A 21,038-nucleotide genomic window follows, 5' to 3' on the forward strand; every position below is an offset into this window, starting at 1 on the left:
TTATATTTCTTAGTTTTGTTCATTTAATCTTGTTTCCTGATATACCTGGTGATTTCTGATTAAATAATGGACATTGTGGAGGAAAATTTGTAGCAACTCTAATGCTACCTTTCTCTAGAGTAGATTTACTTTTCTTCTGGTAGACAGTGTACTTGAAAATCACCTTGTACCACTTAAGGACACCACTTTTAGGTCTTCTGGGGGCTGGTCTTCATCTGAATTTCCCTTACTCCCAAGGTATAGCCTTTCTGGCGTCACAAATAAAAGCCTGGAGTGTTTATAGGGCCCCTCCAATTTGTTTGACTTCCAGGTTTGGGGCCATCACACTAAAGAACTAGGGATAGGAAAAGTCGAGTGGTAGTTAAAAGAGGAGGTAGATTTGTGAATCAGTAATAGAAAATGAACATAAAAATGGCCTCTTTGCAATATTGTATCTTCTTGCAAAGTTCTAGTATTTGGTAATTCTGGTGTATCTGTAATTAACACCCTCTCTCTGCCTCTGCCTCTTTCAGTAGCAAATTTGGCTAACCAGCCTCTGGGACAAAGCACTGACAAGGCCAGCTTCTGAACAAGGAAAAAGTAAACAAGAAGATGAGACCAGGAATAACTAGGAAGGATTAGGGACATAAGTCATAAGGATGTATTAAAGACTACACTCACAGTTCTGTCATGGTATAGGAGCTCAGTAAAAATTTATCAGGTGGAAGGATGCATGGATGTATGAATGGTTGATGTGAGTAGTATATTCAGAAATTGGTCTAATATGTTAAATTTACATTATAGAAGGAACAAGGGATAAGGTTGCTTATCCTAACAATAGGATAATGTTATCCCCCCCCCCACTGGGGTGGCGGGGGGCAGTATAGGGGTAGGAGAGTGGAAGGTACAAACTACTGGGTGTAAGATAGGCTACAAGGATGCACTATACAACACAGGGAATAGAGCCAATATATTGTAATAACTGTAAATGGAAAGTAACCTTTAAAAATTATATTAAAAAAAGTAAAAATAAATTTTTAAAACTTTAGGTACTTGGTCCATGTTTTACAAAATATTTAATTTCAATATATGTGTCAATTTTGCTAACCAAAAATTTTCCATAAGAAAAAAAAATTTCTAAATAAAAATGGATACAGGAACAATAAACTTAGAAACTACACTGTTGAAAGATGATTGTTATACTTTTGTTTATTATACAGACATGTAATTTATAAGGTTATGATTGTCAAATAATGAATTGAATTAAATTATGTCGATCTTAAAACTGTACATATCTAGTATTTTCAACCTTTATTTTCTACTTCATTTTTATTTCATTCTGTAACTCTTAAGTGTCAAAAATGGTAAGGAAAGTTACTATGACAAACCAATAAAAATAAATAAACTACTATACTAAAGCTGATATAGCTTATGTCACCAGCTCAGACCTTTACAATCTTAAAAATTTTGAGGACTCCAAAGGGTTTTTACATAGGTTATATCTATCTATATTTACTGCACTACAAGTCAAAACTGGAAACTTTAAAAATATATAGTAATTTAAAAAATAATGAACTCATTATATGTTAACACTGAAAACCATATTTTTATGAAAAAATAACTATCTTTCCCTAAAAAAAAATTAGAGAGAAAAGGAGCTCTGTTTTACATTTTTACAAATCTCTTTAATGTACGGCTTAATAAAAGAGAACTAGATATCTGCTTCAGCATTCTATCTGTTACAATGGGTCGTTCTGGTTGAAGCATGTGAAGAAAATCTACCCTCACATAGACACATAATTGGAAAAAGGAATCATTTAATAGCCTTTTCAGATAATTGTGGACGATATTCTCCTTTGGTTCTAATCAAAAGTCAGTAAGTGATAATTTCTTAAAGGTTAATTGCAACATGGACTCTATAACCATATCAATGAATGTTTCATACTGTATTACATTCTTACACTTTGAATGGATCTTTTACCCATGCATGATTTTATTATTCCACACATCAGTCATTTAAAAAATATAAGTTATGCAGGTCTACAAAATACTGACACATTCCATTAAATAATATAAATATATTTTTGTTAATATCAACATCAACGTTATCAGAAAAGCATTTAAGTACTAGGAAGTTATCGAGCTTAAGATGGTGAATACACTACAAGTTTTCCAAAATTCTAATTTTTACCGGAAAGCTTTAATTTTACCATTGGCAACAAATACTGTCAAGCTGTTTTTCTTGAAGGAACAGGTTTACTTCATTCATCTTTACTTATGAAATGTCTACAAAATGCCTACGTCTAAAAAGGCTATAGTTTGAATGTTTTTCTTTCAAGTAAAAATAGTATTACATGACAAAAGTGTCTAGTTCAGTTAACAATTCAAACTACTGCATGAGTACGTTTCCTTGAGACAACCATCACATTTCCATACGCTGCAGAAATGTTTTATACATACTTCCCATTTTGTCACTCAAGATATTAAAAAGACAGATTCTCAAAGGTTGAGATTTAATTAAATTAATAATGTTTACTTCACCATCATGGACACTAAGTGAAACTGGTTTTGGTTTTTGTTTCTAAGACTGAATGTATGGTGAGGAAGAACTCAATGACTACTAGTATAGTTTGATGCTACTGCTTTAATTTATGCTAAGGCACCAGTTAATTTTACCCACCATTGCTTCTGCATCAGCAGTGCAAATATCAACCCGGTGCAAAAGGCAAATAACATTTTGGTACTATGTGAAAATAGTTTTGACATTATGGACTGCCAGCGCAGGACACTAAGAGTCACTGATTTAGGTAATTCAAGAAATGTAGAAACTTCACAGACTAGGAAATATTTGACTGTGCTTCTCAAAAAAGAAATTCATAGTTACTAGCTTCATACCTTCCTGCTATTTATAAGGCAACAGTGAAGATTCAAGGGCATTCTAAAATAATTACATGCTACCAGAAATAAAAAATGAAACAAGCCTCTGAAAGATGTTAAATTTGGTCAAGTGCTTAATTCCAACAAAGAAAAGAAAGACTTTATATAGCAAAGAGCTCAAAATCTTCTATTTGGGTCAAAACTGCTTAGGATTAGATTACACATACTGCACATTATTATTTATGTCTTACCTTAGCTCTAGAGGAACTGACATTTTCCATACTTTCAATGCTGCAGATACAGTTCTGTGAAACTTTCCGGCAAGCCACTCTGATATAGTCCCAGAAGCTACGAGGACTTTCATAACCAAACCAGGTTACTTGACCTTCAGGAGACAAATTGTAATACAAAATAAAACTAGACTAGAAATTCAAAATGCAAGAACAATAAAACTCTGAGAAATAAATGTCAGTAGAGTGTGCAATTGTGGAAAGGGCACCCGGGGTCAAAAAGCCTTAAGTCTGGTCCCGTTCTACCTTTACCTAGCTGTGTTACTTTGGGCAATTTATTTAATGTATCTGGATCATAGTTTTCTCAACAATAAAATTAAATTAAATGAAGCAAAAAGGGTCTAGACGCTAAAAAATCTCTTATAGGTTAATATCCTGTTATTCTAACACAGTCTTTCAGAGAGCACGCAGGTATGCCTCCTCGTGGTTCTAGTTAAGCATTAATTTAAATGTCACCAGTTGCATCCTAAGGCTTCCTCTTCTTGGAATAACAGAAAAAAATTAAAAGGCAACACTTTTTCTCCTCTTCAGAGGGACACTTCAAAGAAATGAAACAATGTGTGGTCTGTAAGTACCTATAATCAGTGAGACTCCTACATTCACTAATCATTCCCACCCATTCACTACCATTCTACCCAAGCCTTCATCTAACTGTCATTCATCTGCTCTCTTCTAGTCACCAACCTGTGACAAGTCCTTCAGGCATTTACTATGCTAATCTTCCAGATTTGGGTAATTATGTATTGTTCAAGAACAAATGTTCTTTTGTGTGTATCTTATATTAGTATTAATATTTCTTTGCAGGACTTTGAGTAGTAGTAGGTCCAGGAGAACAATTTTTTACTCTGAATATTTTTAAATGGGACATGAGAGACATCTTAATATTTCTTCAGGTGTCTGGAATAATTATTCTTACCTAGGGAAGTTGTTCAATCTTAATGAAGAAAGATTAGCTTTTATATTTTAAAATCTCTGCTTCTTTGTTTTCAATTAATATTTATCTCAATCTTCTTTTCCCCAGTTACACGTTCTCTCTAAGCAACATCAAAAAGAGTTAAAGTGTTCTTGTCCACAAGCAGTATTTTAGGAACAATGCCTGAAATATTTGAGTGGTGTCCAACCATGGCAGCCCATAAGAATGACGGGGCTTCTTTTAAAAAGTACTCATGTCTGGGCTCCACCCAAACTAAATAATCAGAATCTTGCGGGGTGGGCCTACACACTGGTATTTTTTAAAAGATCCCCCTGGTATTTCTAATAGTATGGTTACTCAACCAACAGAAAGCTCACATATCATGATAGGTAACCCCTATTCATCATGCAGGACATTTCCAAGGGCTCCTCTTCTGGTAAGCCACGTGTGATCTCTGCAGTAGGTTACTCCTCCCTACGTGCTGGCGTATCACCCTGAGCTTACTTACCCTTATAATTATCTGCTTACTTGATTGTCTCACATATTAGGTGGTAAGATCACTAAGGCAAGGACTGTATCTTATTTGTCCTCAATTCTATCTCCAGCACTTGACACAGTGCTTGGCTCATAGCAGGCATTTAATAAATATTTACTAAACAAATCAACTGGTTAATCAGCACAAAACAAGATCTTAATAGCAATGCATATAGAAATTTGAATTTAAGAAATCTAATTAGTATCTTTTTACAGAAACAGCTCAATGACAAGCTGGTATCAAGATGTCTGCATGCTAGATCACAGATATCAAATATTCTGGACAAATACATTTAGCTTTGTCTACAAATAACTAAAACTACAAAAGCATCTAGAAATCTTTACTCAAACATCTATATAACTCAAATGTCTCCTTAATAATTAAATCTTACTACCAAAAAATAGAAATCTATAGGAATGTTTATAATCTTCCTTCTTTTTCTCAATCTCTCCCCATCACTTTTCTTTGCCCCCTCTCTTTTTAGTTAAAAAAAGTTCCTAGAACAGGATCTCAGTATAGTCTGTCTTTGGGGCAATTTTCATGTTATCAATTTGTTAGCCATTTGGAGAGGAAACACGATGCCTAATGGTAAGAATATGAGCTTTTGAGCCTGGTGGACCAGAATTATATCACTTTCTAGACGTGCAATCTTGAGCAAATGACTTAACTGCACTCTACCAATCTGAGTTTCTTCTATAAATTGACAATAATGGTGGTATCTACATGATAACACTGTTGCGAGGATTAAATAATGTATGTGCAGCAATTAGTACACAGCCTAATACAAATATTAACAATGATTACTACTGTTATTACTATTATCATACAAATAGTCAAGAGACCCAAGGTCCCCTTGCATTGCAAAGTGGGAATGAGATGCACAGTGAAGTTTTTCCCATAACTTGCTTAGAATCTAGAAAAATCTTTAAAATTTACTCCCTAATCCAACCTTTTACCATATCAACCATTCTAAATTTACCTCCCTAAAATCTAGTCTTGACTAATTTTCCTTGGCTTCTATTAATTGGGATTGTCCTGCAATTTAAAAATGAGGAATAGCTACCACACTTCCCTCAAGAAATGGAGTACCACACACTGCCAGGGACCTCAAAAGGAGAATCACAAGATTTCTCTGGTGACTTTATTTTAAATTTTCTCATGAGTTTGACATGGCTGAGGATATTAATTTATGAGAAGTTTCAAAGTAGAGCTGTTGAAAACCAAAAGAATATAACAAAGCCCCCTTTTGGAGGAGAGGAAACAAAGATATAGAGAAACTAAATATCTAGGCTTAGGTTAAACAGAGAAGGAATGGGCGCTAAATCCTTAGGACTCCTGCTATGTGTAGGATATGCTGTCTACAAGACTTTCACCCAAGAGATAATGACAAGATTTCCTAGCTAACAAACTGAGAAACTAAACAATTAGCAAAATGACATGTTGCCATGACTTGCAGGGCCTTAAGTATACCAGTAGTATCTTCACAACACTGCTACCTACTCAACAAACGAGATGAGAAGATGACTTGGCTTGATTCTGCCTTCCTTTCTCTTTCATGTGCATCATTTCCAAAATGAAGTTTTTAAATCAAGACCCTGAATTTTTCACATTCAGAAGGATGTGGGTTAAGAGAAGGTGGAGTCCCTTGTTAGAACCTCCAAATGAACTCTCATGTAAATTGTTCATGTATCCTAGGGTTTTATTTAAATAATTAAATAATTTCTGCATCTATGAAAAAGGTTGAAGTTAATTAAAAATAACAGAAGTGTTCAACTGGTTATTTGAGATATTATTACTTGAACATCACTTTTACTTAAACACAGACTAACTGCTAGCAAAAGATGTACTTGGGCTATTAGTCTGCAACCAATATTCAACAGGAAAATTAAAAAACAAAGCTACAGGCTGAGCATGCCTTTAAAAATAATTATTGAGGTAATAAATAATCACTCCAAAGATATTCTCATTTCCTTTAAAAAGAACCACAAAAGCAAATCACATAGCAAGAAACTGACTAGCCTACATTTTGAAGAAATTTTATTCAGGAGAAGAATTATGCTGTCACTAACAATTCTCTTTTTAATGTTGCTGACAAGTGTAAGTGTATAAAGTGCTTTCAATTTTACATGTTTTTAGTAGTTGACTTTTTACCAAAGACAAAGTTAAACAAGCTTTTCAAAACTTATTCCCAACCCATCAATCCAACTCTAATTCATTTTAGGGCACAGAAATAAATGGTGAAAGTTTGCTAGACTAAAAGGAGATCTGCTACTAACTAGCCATGTGATGTCTTTCCCACTAAACTGCCTCATTTTCAGCAACTTAAAATGGCCTGTGATCTCTAAGATCCAATGTTATTCTAAAATTACTCTTCTATATTATTTAACTTAGACACCTAACTTAATATTACTTTAGATACCTACCTTAATATTATTTAAGGTATCTAACTTAAATAATACAGTCACATCATGCAATATACTCGCGTTTTGCTTTTATCTTATTTTATGGCAAGATGAGACCTTCTAAAAACAAGAACTAAACTTTCCAAAGTGGTTCTCTATTTAGTAGTGGCTAATGACACATCATCTTTTGATAATATAAAATATAAATGAATCTGTTAAGTGACTTCCTTTCTCCACCCTTTGTATTAGTACTTCGCTATGTAAAGAGCCAGTGTAAGACTGGTCTCACAAGCTGAAGTTTTGTTAGTGCTACAATATATCACCTAGATGATAACAACAAAGTCTATTACCTTGGAGCTGCTATTCATCTAGACAAGCAATAAAAGACAGTCCCATTTTAATTTTAATAAACTACTCTGATATTGCAAAAGTTTCAGATACTTGAAACTGGTTACTTATGGATTTATCGTTGCCAATATATTAATATTTCAGTATTTAACTTTTCACTGTAAATTTTATAGCAGCAATCCTAAATTTCTTACTGCTAATTTATGAAAATTAGTTTAATATTTTCTACTATCTTTTTACTGAATAGAGAAAATTCCCATTTCAACAAAAGGTCAGAATCTTTTCCTTTTAAAAAAGTACTACTATTAGTTGAAGCTTATACTTATTAGATCACCCAGCTTTGAAAGTAAAATTACGACCTTGATTAATTTTCCAGATAAAGTCTCATGTTAATGTTTTAAAAAAAAGAACAAATATAAACACTTTTAAAAAAAACTTTAATTACACTTTCAGCTGATCTGAAGAAGTCTGAGTCTAGATTAGATACTCAACTGTACTTATACTGCTAGCTCTGTATGTTACAAGATGCCTCAAGTAAATCATTTAGCGACTATGAATCACAGTCACTAATCTATAAAATGTAATTACTACCCTTTGGTACTGACAATTAATGTCTTGTTCACTGGTAAGGAATTTATCACAAACAAGCATCTCAAGTATGTATCTATACCATAAAAATTAAGTCAATTCTTAATCTTCCAAAACAAAAAAAACTTAAGATAACCAGGTTCACCCAAAATCTGAAAACTGAATTTTACTTAATAGGCTTTTTTATCCCAGTAATTTTACCATCTTTCTAAGCAGAGTACAAAGGTTTTGTTTTTTTCTTCCACCAGCATTTTTTAACATAAAGCTTAGAATACCAGTAGACTGAACTGGAGTACCGAGGGCTGACGTCCACACAGAGAGCCACGCATAAATGTGTAGCCCTGAAGAAATCAAGCATAATGTGTTTCAGTAGTGATTAAGGTTATACATAGGGGACATTAAATTGTTTAAAGTGATTGTTTGTGGGGATCAGGGTTGAGGAAATGAGAAGACATTTGTTTTCTACTTTCTACCTTTCTTATTATAAGTAATCTTTAAAAATAATAACTATGTATTACTTTTCTAAGTGAAAAATATAATAAAAGGCTAGGTCATTAGCACAGAGGCCTAGCAGTGCTTTGCATACAACAGGAACTCAATAAAAAAGTTTTGAATAAGTGAATAAAGGCATATATTCTACCTGGAAGAAAGGAAACTAAGGAATATATTCCCACTAGTGGTTCAAGAACAGTGAAGCAGTTACTGTTGACAGCGCCCATGTATGTTTTACTGAGTAACTCTGGAAATTCACACAGCTGCCCTGAGACCCAGTTTGCATGTAATACAAATATTACTACACAGCACTTACAAAACTGACAAAATAACCAATAAGTCTTATATTATCATTATAATAAAATATAAATAACACAGAGATGCATGATTAATAAAATTGTGCTTAAAACCATGAAACTTAATAGAAATATAGAGGGGTCATGTAGGAGAAGGAGGAGAGCAAATGGATTATTATATTGTGTGGATTCACAAAAAGCTTTTAATTTAAAAATTAGCATAAAGCATAGTTCTGCCCTCTGGATTAACAAAAACAAAAATAGAAAGCTTTGCAAAACCCATGCAATGTACTAAGAAAGATCACTTAACTGATACAGCCCTCCCCAGTAAGTCAATTCCATGCTCCCGCGCAGCTCAGTGGCGGGAGGCATCACCAGCATAGAGTACCTTGAAGAGGTATTTGGAGATGAGCCAGCCATCGGCAACTTTGGGAAATCTCTTTAAAAAAAATAAACAACAACAACAACACACAGATATTTAAGAAACCTGACATCAAGTTTACAATAGCAAGCTGAATGGCCCCAATAAGATGGCTACACATAATCTTGATGCAGTAAACACCATAAACACCACTTTTACCTAATAAATAAAATGAACTCAGTTAAGATGAATTGAGCTCATGCTCTACTCAGCACGGAAATCAAGCTGGTCCCTTGTAGCCTATTCTGTTGGAGAGGCTAGGATGTCTTTAAGTCACAGAAATAAATGAGAAGCTATTTTTCCCTGTCTACTTTCACCTCCATTATTCTTACCCAAACATAAAGAAGCCTGACTGAATTTGCTAGCTTTGCACCTCAGAATTCATATAATTGGTTAGAAAAATTACTCACTTATTGAACTATATGGCTTAGAAAGGTTTCAACTTTAAAAATAAATATACCTTTTTTACTGTTAACTTTTCTGAAAGTTATAAAATTCATTTTGAAGAGCAGTTCTTTCTTTTTTTGGTCTAAGCAGAGTTAAAGTTTGTATGTTTTTTTTTTTTCAGAATTATGAGAACAGCACTTAAATATCTAGTAAAATGTTCTTCAGTTTAACCAATGTTGACTAAATGCCTACTTCATGCAAAATACTGTTTTTTCCTACAGCTTCCAATTATTGTTTAACAATCACCATCTGGAAAAGTACTATAAATTCTTGCCTATGTTGTTTGGCAATTCCTATACAGGAAAACTCCAAAGCCAAATTTCTGAAGTCATATTCCCAACAGATGATATCTTTTTGTTTCATAAGCAAACACTGAAATCTCCAATAGGACGTGGTTCCACACCTTTCCAAATACCTAGACCTTTTATGAAACTAAACAAAAACCAACCAACCAAACACAGTCAGTAGTGTTAAAAAAGTGAAAGGAAGGAGATATATATAGTTGTGCTATTGGTCACTTCTATGTCTCTACTATTCACCTCTATCCTCCTATGTCCATTTGTATCACTGTAAATGAATATTAAATTTGGAAACACATATCCAAAAGGATCTATAACCAGAAGGTACCCTAGTTGAAGCCCATGTTAAAACATAATGCTCTTTCTACAACTACAACAAACAAAATGAAAATCTCTCTGCATTAAATGTAAATCAGAATAGAATGCTTTTCATTGAAAATATTAAGAATACCAATTCTTAATGTTTAAACCATATTTACTAGCTCTGCCTTGAAAGTAAAGTTATGTATCTTATTTGTAGTCATTTACGTAATCAAAAAGTTATCAAAGTAAAAACAATTTCCAGGAAAACCGTACTTAAAGTAATTTCACTTCAAAAAATGTATCAAGTAAAATGTATCATGTCCAGATTTATGTCATGGCTTAATCAATCCTTGGTACAAAATGGGAAACAACTACTGAATCTATTATGAAGCTCAATTTATAGTTTAGGGATTTTTTTAAGCTGTTAATATGTTAGCCTTTATGCCCTGGTTATGCATGTTATTTTGATCCTGGCTATGGGACACCATGTGAAAATTTTAACAATTAAAACATTTTCACTTATTTGTAGGCATTAATTGCTTTAATTATAATTTAATATCTCACTCTAGCTCAGTTATAAGCAACCAGAAGCATCCAGACCAAATGACAACCCACAAGATTCCAAATTATCTGTAGTCAAATTTCAACACCACTCTTGTTTTGTAGATGGGAAAGGAGAGGCCCAGAGAGAGCCTGCCTAGACCCAAGCACACCCCTGTTCCCTGTAGCCTCATACTGATCTACTCGTTGGCTACAGACAAGATCTGACAGATGGAGAGAATCAGTCAGCTGGCTTTTCTGGTTGGATATGAGTTCTCACTACAGCCTAAGAAATAGGAAAAATAATGGGGCAGTAAACATGCACTGTGAATGAGGTAAATATTTTTCATATAAAATTTAAAGCCTTAGTTTAGTTGCTCCCCAAAATATATATATAAATGAACCACAAAGCTTACATTATTTTAAAGTGGCTCAAGGAGTGCTTGTTAGTAGAAAACGTTCTCATTTGTAGTTGAAATTAAAACTTTTGTTTTAAAGTATACAATATTAAATATTTATAACATAAAATACATATAATATCACATATAAAATATAGGTATATTAATATATAAAATACATAAAATTTATTTACATATTTAAAATATATAATGTTAAGACAGTTGAGACAAGACCAAATAAACTGAAAGTGTTTTGTTCAAGAACAAAATTCATTGAAATGTACCATTATAATTATATAATATATTGTGATATTAGGTGTTAAGTTTCTGAAATTTCAGCCAAAAGAAGAATCTACTCAGAAATAGATATGCGGGGACTTTGCTGGTGGTCCAGTGGGTAAGACTCCACGCTCCCAATGCAAGGGGCCTGGGTTCAATCCCTGGTTGGGGAACTAGATCCCACATGCATGCCACAACTAAGAAGTCCGCAAGCCACAACTAAAGATCCTGCATGCAAAGATCCCACACACCGCAACTAACACCCAGCACAGCCAAAATAAATAAATAAATAAATATTTTTTAAAAAAAGAAATAGATATGCAATAAAAGAATGCTTAATCATACTGAAGATACCGTGTTTTCTGACTCAAAAATTATATACTTTTCAAAAACAAATAAATGAAAGTAAATCAACTTTATAATCTTTATATTAAGGTGGAAAATGGCCATCATACAGAAAAGATTACTGACCATGGCTTTAAACACATGAATCAGCCTTGGTGATAAGACTGAATATAATTCTAATCCATAAATATGATACTTATTCTTCCATTTTTTCATGTTAGCCCTTGTTACAACTTCAGCTTTCTAATTATTTTGATTTCTTTGACGACTGAGCTACATTATCATGATTGATAAAATTTGACAACTATGTAGAAGGTGAGCCTTTTGCCTTTGCTGTACTTAGTCTAATTTTCTTTCTCTCTGTGTATATACTCTGCTAATAAGGCTACAGGTAGATGACTTTATTTTTATGTGATTCAAGATGGATTCCTGAAAAGATGCCTAGATGGACTGAGTTGTAAACTGATTGCTATTTATAAGGCATATAACAAAACTGATTATAAATGATCAAATAGTAAGTCAGAATTTTCACAAGTTTTCTTTTTAAACTGGCAATACCAGATAGCATATAGTCTCTTCTGTCATTGATAATAATAATGTGCAAGTTCTTATTGTTTGACATTTTGAATCTTCAACCATGTATTTATATTAAGAGAAAAATCATTCAGTGAAGCAATATTTACAACTGCAATATGCACTGTAATTAAGCTAACAATGAAACAATATTATCTTCTTTTCTATGTAGCCATTTTCCATTTTTTAATAGCTTCTGAAATTAAAATTTAATATTATATATGACTTATCTTAAACTTTTTAAAAGTTTACTTTAAAATGCCATTTACAGGTAGATGCTAGGTACATTAGAAAAAGTATTTGGCTATTTGATTCAACAATTTTTAAAAGCTGAGCACCAAAATCATGCAAATATTTTACATTTGAAAAGTCATAGTGACTTGAAAGAAAAGGAATGTACAAAGAATAAAAATATTAGATTATATGCATCAACAACTCACTGAGATTAGAAAATCAGAAAGGTGTAGGAACTGAAATTATGATGTTCTCCAAAGATGAATTAAAGTACATTATATTGTGCAATATTTTCCATGTTCTATAAAATGAGAAATATTTACTTCCTTTAAATGAGCAATATTTGAGCATTAAAAGTGATCAAAACTGTTGCTGAAATTATGTAACAAAAAATTTTCTCAAGAAAACAACTTTCCATTACTGAAAATAAACAAACTATGGTTTGATTATTACAAGTACTGTAAGTTGCTCTATGCTAATTTGCAAAAATCATAAGGTCAAACTGGAAATGTCCCATTATTCTTCTGGCAGAAACTCAAAGGGCTACAAACACAGATAAACAAACATAAACTACCATCAGAGACCATCAATTCCTGCTAAATCCAAGAATTTGGATTACCTGGTAGAATCATAAATTGTTTTAACTCTCTCATATATTAAAAAAAAAACCTAAAAATATCCTAGGCAATTTTATCAATAGTAGCTATTATTTAATTAATCTTTTCATAATACTTTCTTTCTATGTATTACTCCCTCTCAGAAGCCAAATCTAAATTGGAATTCTTTAAGTTGAAGGGGTTTTGAAAGTGAAGTTCATGTAAAATAAACTTGAAAAATTCTCCAGGGATAACAAAGTTTAAAACCATTAATAAATCTCTCCTTCTATAAATAAGAAAATATTTAAATTTGGAGGTTAAAATGACTCCTTGAAAATTATGGTTTGGTTACAAAATATAAAAACTGTTTAGTCTATATCTCCTAATAAGTACAAATATTTGAGATACTTTTCTTGCTCTTCACCCAAAAATGCCTACAACAAATACAGTTATTAAGAGTACTATGACAATCACATAGCTCCAAAAAGAAGCAAATAACCAAGTATGTGGGAATAGTCTGTTTTAGAATTTTAGACATTCAAAACCATATAAAGTATTATGAAACTAAGATAAGAAAAATATTTCAGACGTTTCAAAACAGAAATAAACTCTCAAATGAAAAATAAGAGTAAAATAATAAACTACCAATAATAATCACGTAAGAAGACTAATATCAAGGGAGAAAAAGGTCACTAATCAAAATGGGTTATATAAAAACTAGTTCCACATGATGTAAATAATTAGTTCTTTTCTATTCTAGAAAAATTAAAAGAACTCCACAAAAGAAGCAGGCAAAGGTCATAATCAAAATATTAGGAAAAAAGATTAATAAACATGAACTTACATTCAATCTCATTTGTAAATAAAAACAAATTAAAATAACAGAATGTTTTATATATTTCATATTAATAGAAGACCAAAAAAAGATGTTTTCCCCTTACCAAATTAAAACTTAAAAATATTAATATAATAATATAATGAGGATATGAGAAAAATAACCACATATATTACTGTTGGTACAACCTTTCTGATAGACAATATAGCAACATATATTAAATATAACATAGCGCATATATCATAATGTGCATACCCTTTAATTTCAGTAATTACAGTTCTAAGAATTCATTAGCTATTATCATTAATATAAACTAATTTTAAAGAAATTAGAAAACTATGTAAAAAATTTTTTCAGTGATATATGACAGCATGTTTATGAAAGGGAAATTTGGTAAAAAACTTTGGTAAGTAAAAAGGATATAAATTATGGTTCATTCATACAATGGAATATTATATATTTGTTTAAAAATGAAATGGAAATATACACAGGGGAATAGAAAACAGATGCTCAAAAACTTGTACATGAATGTTACAACAGTACTAGTTATAAGATAAAAAATGGAAACAATCTAAATGTCCATTAAATGATTAATGGAGGGACATCCCTGGTGGCTCAGTGGTTAAGAATCCGCCTGCCAATGCAGGGGACACAGGTTTGATCCCTGGTCCGGGAAGATCCCACAAGCCGTGGAGCAACTGAGCCCGTGCTCAGCCCGCACGCCTAGAGGCCGTGCTCCACAAGACAAGCCACTGCAATGTGAAGCCCGCGCACCGCAAGGAAGAGTAGGCCCCGCTCACCGCAACTAGGGAAAGCCTGCATGCAGCCACGAAGACCCAATGCAGCCAAAAATAAATAAATAATAATAAATTAATTAAAATGATTAATGGATACACAAAATGTGGTGTGTCTATATAACGAAATATTAGCCATAAAAAGGAATGAAGTACTGGTACCTGTACAACATGGACGAACCTTGAAAACATGCTAAATGAAAGAAGCCAAACATAAAAGCCACATATTTTATGATTTCATTTACATGAAATGTCTAGAATAAGTAAATCCATAAGGACCAAAAGTGTATTAGTGGCTTCCAGGAAATGGTGGGGAGGAGAGCAGAGGAAGTGACTGCTTAGTGGATATAGATTTTTTTTTTTAAAGAAATTTAATTTTATTCTAAGAATTTGAAATAGAGGCATTTAATCAAAACTGGGCTTTATTTTCTTTTCCGTTTTATTTTATTTTTTTTTACTTTGGCTGCGCTGGGTCTTCGTTGTGGCGCGCTGGGTCTACGTTGCGGCGTGCAGGTTCTTCATTGCCGTGTGTGGGCTTCTCTGGTTGCGAAGCGCGGGCTCCAGAGCGCGAGGGCTCAGGAGTTGCGGAGTGGGGGCTTAGTCGCCCAGCAGCATGTGGGATCTTAGTTCCCCGACCAGGGATGGAACCCACGTCCCCTGAATGGTAAGGCGGTTTCTTAACCTCTGCACCACCAGGGAACTCCCTAGAGTTTCTTTTCAATGTAATGAAAATGTTCTGGAACTGACAGTAGTGATAGTTTCACAACACTGTGAATATACGAAAATCCAATGAATTGTACACTTTAAAGTAGTTAAAATGGTGAACTTTATGTTATGTGAATTTAATTTCAAGTCAAAATACTAATAAAACAAAATGAAATGGAAAAATATAGTATGGCCAATACTAAGGGCAAAATACAGGTCATAACAAAGAAAATACACATATTGTCTATGTATATACATTCATATGTATATACACAGATAATTTACATGACAGATATACAAAGAGTTGCCAGCTGCAATTATATCTGGTATTTCTTTATACCAGATATAATTGCCAGCTGCAATTATATCTGGTATAAAGCTTTTATTAATACTTCCTATGGCTTTATATTTGAACCTCTTGTTATTTTTACATGGAGTAGGGGTAAGAGGGAAGGCAAAAAATGACTGGCAGTCCAAGAAGACAAAAAGTATATATATACAGAAAGGGGTTAAATTAAGGAATCATGCTAGAGCTTTATGATTTTCTTTCTTTCCTTCTTTTTCTAAAAACACAGTAGAACATTAACAAGAATGCAAAGTCAAGTAGTCTACATGGCCAGTATGGGACAAAATCTTAAAATGAAGAAAGAGGTTTTTCAAAAGGCATCAGAAAAACAAGAAATGATAAGGGCTATAAACTTAGAAGTAAATAAAAGTTTAGGAATATGATTTTAATCAAAAAAGCTACATGAGGAACATGGAAATCTGAGTGACACAAATTTTTTCAGTTACCGTTTTTGTTTTAACCATACTTGCAGAGTATGGTTAAACAGAGACTAAAGCTCTCTGTTTTTAGAATCTACATAGTTGTTTATTTACTACCGAACCTTAAATTTACTATATTATATAGAGGTTAATTTTATTTCCTATACAATTTAAGACACTGAACCAAATTTACCATACTACATATAACCCTGGATGTTTCAAGAATTTTTTGAATATTATGATTTCCAGAGATACAAAATCTGCTGAAGGTTTCCTACATTTCCAAGTGTATAATGGAAGTACATTCCAAGTACAAAGTGGCCTTGTCCACTGTCTAAAAGCCAAACTTTGGTAACCTTCGGAGCCACTTTCTTATCTACTGTATCATGTTTTTTTGGCCTGAGTAGGTGGGTTTTATTGGGTGAGTTGTGTTCTTATGTTACAACAGAAACAATTCGTGTCTCATTTTGTGTGCACACCAAGAATCAAAAGTTGGAAAACCTTCAAAAATGAACAAAGAAAATTCAAAAGCCAAATGGATAGGTTTATCTTTACCCATTGTTTCTAAAAGTGTTATTACTACACTTCAAAAGGTGGCCTCATGGGGAGGTAACTGTTTATCATTTAAGTCAGGAAGAGCTTTGAGGTTCAAGCCAGTGTTCCTGAACAATGCTTAGGTATCATAACAGTTCAACTGGATTGGAGAAATTCTAAAATGTCAAGTCACAGGCGTTCTACCTTATTTTAAGAGTCTGAATCCAGATACTATCAGAGAAAAAAACAAAAACAAAAAACCCAAAAAAAACCAACCCAGAGTTTAGTACTCTGGGGATCAAGAAGTAGGAATTTCTCAGTTCTGTTTTCCAGCAAATATTCACTATGTGCCTACCATATCCCAGGCACTGTTATAGAAATGTGGGATACATCAAAGAACAAAACAGACAAAGATCTTTACCCTAACGAAGCTTACATTTTAGCAGAGGTAAAGGAATATAATAAACAATGATCATAATGAGTAAATCTCATAATATGTTAGAAGCTAAGACTTAAAAAAAAAAGTAGGACAGGGGCTTCCCTGGTGATGTAGCAGTTAAGAATCCGCCTGCCAATGCAGGGGACATGGGTTCGAGCCCTGGCCTGGGAGGATCCCACATGCTGCAGAGCAGCTGGGCCCGTGAGCCACAGCTGCTGAGCCTGCGCTCCAGAGCCCGTGCTCTGCAACAAGAGAAGCCACGACAAAGAGAAGCCCGCAGACCGCAATGAAGAGTAGGCCCTGCTCACCACAACCAGAGAAAGCCTGCACGCAGCGACAAAGACCCAACACAGCCAAAAATAAAAACAAATAAATTAATTTAAAAAAAAATGTAGGACAGGGAAAAGAGGTCAGGAGCGCTTGGGGTGAAAGGAGGAAAGGTGAGTTATAATTTAAAATATGCTGCTAAAGCAATTATACTGCAGTAAAGATGTTAAAAAAATAAAATAAAATAAAATATGCTGGAAGGATTTAGGCTTCAATGAGCAGTTTTGAAACAGATGGGGAGTTAACCATTTGGATATCTAGGAGAAGTGCAGTGGTGCTCTATGACAGCAATGTGTCTGGTATAGTCAAGAAAAAGGAAAAGACCCATGAGGCTAGAGCACACCAATTTAAAAACAAAAAAAGGATTCTCTGTACATAAGTATAATGGGGAAACAATATTTAGAATCAAGACAAACATCTAAACTGAATGTGAGTCAGCAAGCCCAATGTTAATAAGCATAATTAGCAGATTAATTCATAGGAAATTTGATATATTCAATAGTATCTCATTATATTTGGTCATTTTTTCTTCAATTAGTAGTGTATTGCTAATTGATGGGCTTTAGTCCTCTATGATACTCAGAAGATTTTTCATTTTAATCAGTTATTTTCCCTATAACCTTTATGAAATTCACTACTGTATCCCATCCCCACACCACCTAGCTGAAGTTTATAAGATTGTTTCTTTTTTTTTTTTTTTTCAAGATTTTTTCTGACATATTTTTCTTAAACTGTCTGGTATACAATATACGACTATAATCAAAGTCACAGATGACATTTTAAAAAATGAAATTTTTGTATTTTTAGAAATCTGCTATATTTTATAAACATTTTAATGACTGTTAACTCTATGTGTAAATGACTGTTGAGATATTTTATACCACGACTTGTCCATTTTTGAGTTTCTTACCTTGACTAGTTTTTTGGTGAACTGGAATATTTCAAATGTTCTTTCTTCTAGAAAAGTGATATCCTTCTTGATATTTACATATATCTTGTGCTTAACATTGTTAAGGGAGATTAGAGTAATTTAATCAACAAAGAATTCAGTATGTTTGGGCAAGATTTATATTTTTATTTTTTTATTTTTTACAAGAAGCAGACTTTATTTCATAGCATTTACCAAAGTAGCATCCAGAGATGGTGAACAGACATAAATATAACATTTTCCTAGCGTCCAGAGATGGTGAATAGACATAAATATAACATTTTCCTTGAAAATAAGTTTAACAAATTTTTAAAAAGAATGATTAACGAGTTTTTTTTAAATTGAAGTATAGTTGATTTACAATGTTGTGTTAATTTCTGCTGTACAGCAAAGTGATTCAGTTATACATACATACATTCTTTTTTTTAATATTCTTTTCTATCATGGTTTATCACAGGATATTGAATACAGTTCCCTGTGCTATGCAGTAGGACCTTGCTGTGTATCCACTGTGTATATAAAAGCTTACATCTGCTAACCCCAACCTCCCACTCCATTCCTCCCCAATCCCCCTCCCCCTTGGCAATCACAAGTCTGTTCTCTATGTCTGTGAGTCTGTTTCTGATTCATAGATAAGTTCATTTGTGTCATAGTTTAAATTCCACACATAAGTGATATCATATGGTATTTGTCTTTCTCTTTCTGACTTACTTCATTTAGTATGGTAATCTCTAGCTGCATCCAAGTTGCTGCAAATGCCATTATGTCGTTCTTTTTTTTTAAATTTATTTTTATTTTTTATTTTTTTCAATCTCCCATAAAAAATGAAATTTTAATTTTTATTTGAGTCACTTTTATGCCCCTTTCTTGTGTGGAGCCTTCCCTGACCCATCCAGGCAGAAAGGATTATTCATCTTTTTGCGCTACATCATGCTCATTAACACTTCTACTATGACTCAACGACACTAATATACATCATTATTTGTTAATGTATCCTCCCTTTGCCCTCCAAAACTGAGTTTCACGTGAAAGCATGCCTGATTAATCTTCGTATCCCATTCCCTAGCACAGGGCCTAGATGGACTGCTAAATAAGAGAATGAATGGGATAAAGAGAATAGGGTGTGTATGTGTGGAAAAGATTAGGGGAAAAGGGAAAAAAGAGGAAGGCATTCGTACAATGTCAAATTTAAAGCATCTGCTCCAGAAAAAGTATAGAGAACTCACACTATGACTCATTTCCAAAGCAGAGGAAAAGTGAGTTACATTTAGCCAAGAAACACGTGAAGGGCTGATGGTAAAGGGATTTTCCTTGGGGTTTCCTTCTACTGTGCTCTATGAAAAACTACTCAACTTCCTAAAGTAACTCGGGATCAAGGAGTGGTAATTTTAAGTATTACAATGAAAGAGTGGGATCCTCGCCATTTTAAAATGTTTTAATGGAAAGCGATAAAATTTGAGGGAGTTATAAATATATATTTTAACCTACAGTAAATTTACTGTTGGTATACAGTTCTATGATTTTTTTTTAAATGCAAGCAGTCATGTGACCATGTCCGTAAGATACGTAACAGTTCCACCACCCAAAAAACCTCCTTCATGATTATATAGCTGACACTATATAATCAACACCCCCAAACTCTAACCCCTGATAACCACTGAACCTCTTCTCCAACACAATAGTTCAGCTTCTTCTAGAATGTCATATAAATGGAAGCATACAGTATCTAACCTTAAGAGTTTCACTTCTCTCACTTAGCATAATACATTTGAGATTCAAGCAGGTTGTTGTGTGTAGAAAGAAGTTTTTTCCTTTTATCGCTCAGTTTGTCCATTGTGTGGATATATAACAGTTGGTTTATCTAGTCATCACATAAAGGACATTTGGGCTGTTTCCAGTTTTTAGTGATTATGAATAAGGCTGCTATGAACAGGTCTTTGTGTAAAGATAAGTTTCCATTTCTCTTGAGTAAAGGAGTGAGATTTCTGGGAAACTATTCTGCATTCCCACCAGTAACACATGAGAGTTCCAATTTCTCCACATCCCCACTAGAACTTGGTATAGGTGCGCAGTAGTGCCTGATTGTGGTTTTAACTGCACTTTCCAAGTGCCTAATGATATTGAGCTCCTTTTCATGTGTTTCCTTGCCTTCGTTCGTTCATTCATTCATTCATTCATTTATTTATTTATTTATGGCTGTGTTGGGTCTTCATTTCTGTGCGAGGGCTTTCTCCAGTTGTGGCAAGTGGGGGCCACTCTTCATCGCGGTGCGCGGGCCTCTCATTATCGCGGCCTCTCCCGTTGCGGAGCACAGGCTCCAGACGCGCAGGCTCAGTAATTGTGGCTCACAGGCCTAGTTGCTCCGCGGCATGTGGGATCTTCCCAGACCAGGGCTCGAACCCGTGACCCCTGCATTGGCAGGCAGATTCTCAGCCACTGCGCCACCAGGGAAGCCCGCCATCGTTTATTTTCAGGGGTAAAGTATCTGTTCAAATCTTTTGCCCATTTTTATTTTTATTTTTTTAATATTTATTTATTTATTTATTTGGCTGTGCT

At 33.6% G+C, this 21,038-nt stretch overlaps 1 protein-coding gene across 5 annotated transcripts in view; it reads right to left on the bottom strand.

Annotated features, from left to right (window-relative positions):
* Positions 1 to 21,038, bottom strand: part of RUNDC3B (RUN domain containing 3B) — a 152,877-nt gene that overhangs the window by 81,432 nt on the left and 50,407 nt on the right. For 2 of the 5 annotated variants that reach the window (XM_059934020.1, XM_059934018.1), the window contains exons 3-4: positions 9,109 to 9,159; positions 3,108 to 3,241 (exon numbers count right to left, since the gene is read on the bottom strand). In XM_059934020.1, coding sequence (XP_059790003.1) covers positions 3,108 to 3,241; positions 9,109 to 9,159 — 185 coding nt within the window. The other 3 variants (XM_059934021.1, XM_059934019.1, XM_059934022.1) reach the window with 2 other exon arrangements.

The sequence above is a fragment of the Balaenoptera ricei genome, chromosome 9 (assembly GCF_028023285.1).
Source record: "Balaenoptera ricei isolate mBalRic1 chromosome 9, mBalRic1.hap2, whole genome shotgun sequence".
Classification (NCBI taxonomy): Eukaryota; Metazoa; Chordata; class Mammalia; order Artiodactyla; family Balaenopteridae; genus Balaenoptera; species Balaenoptera ricei.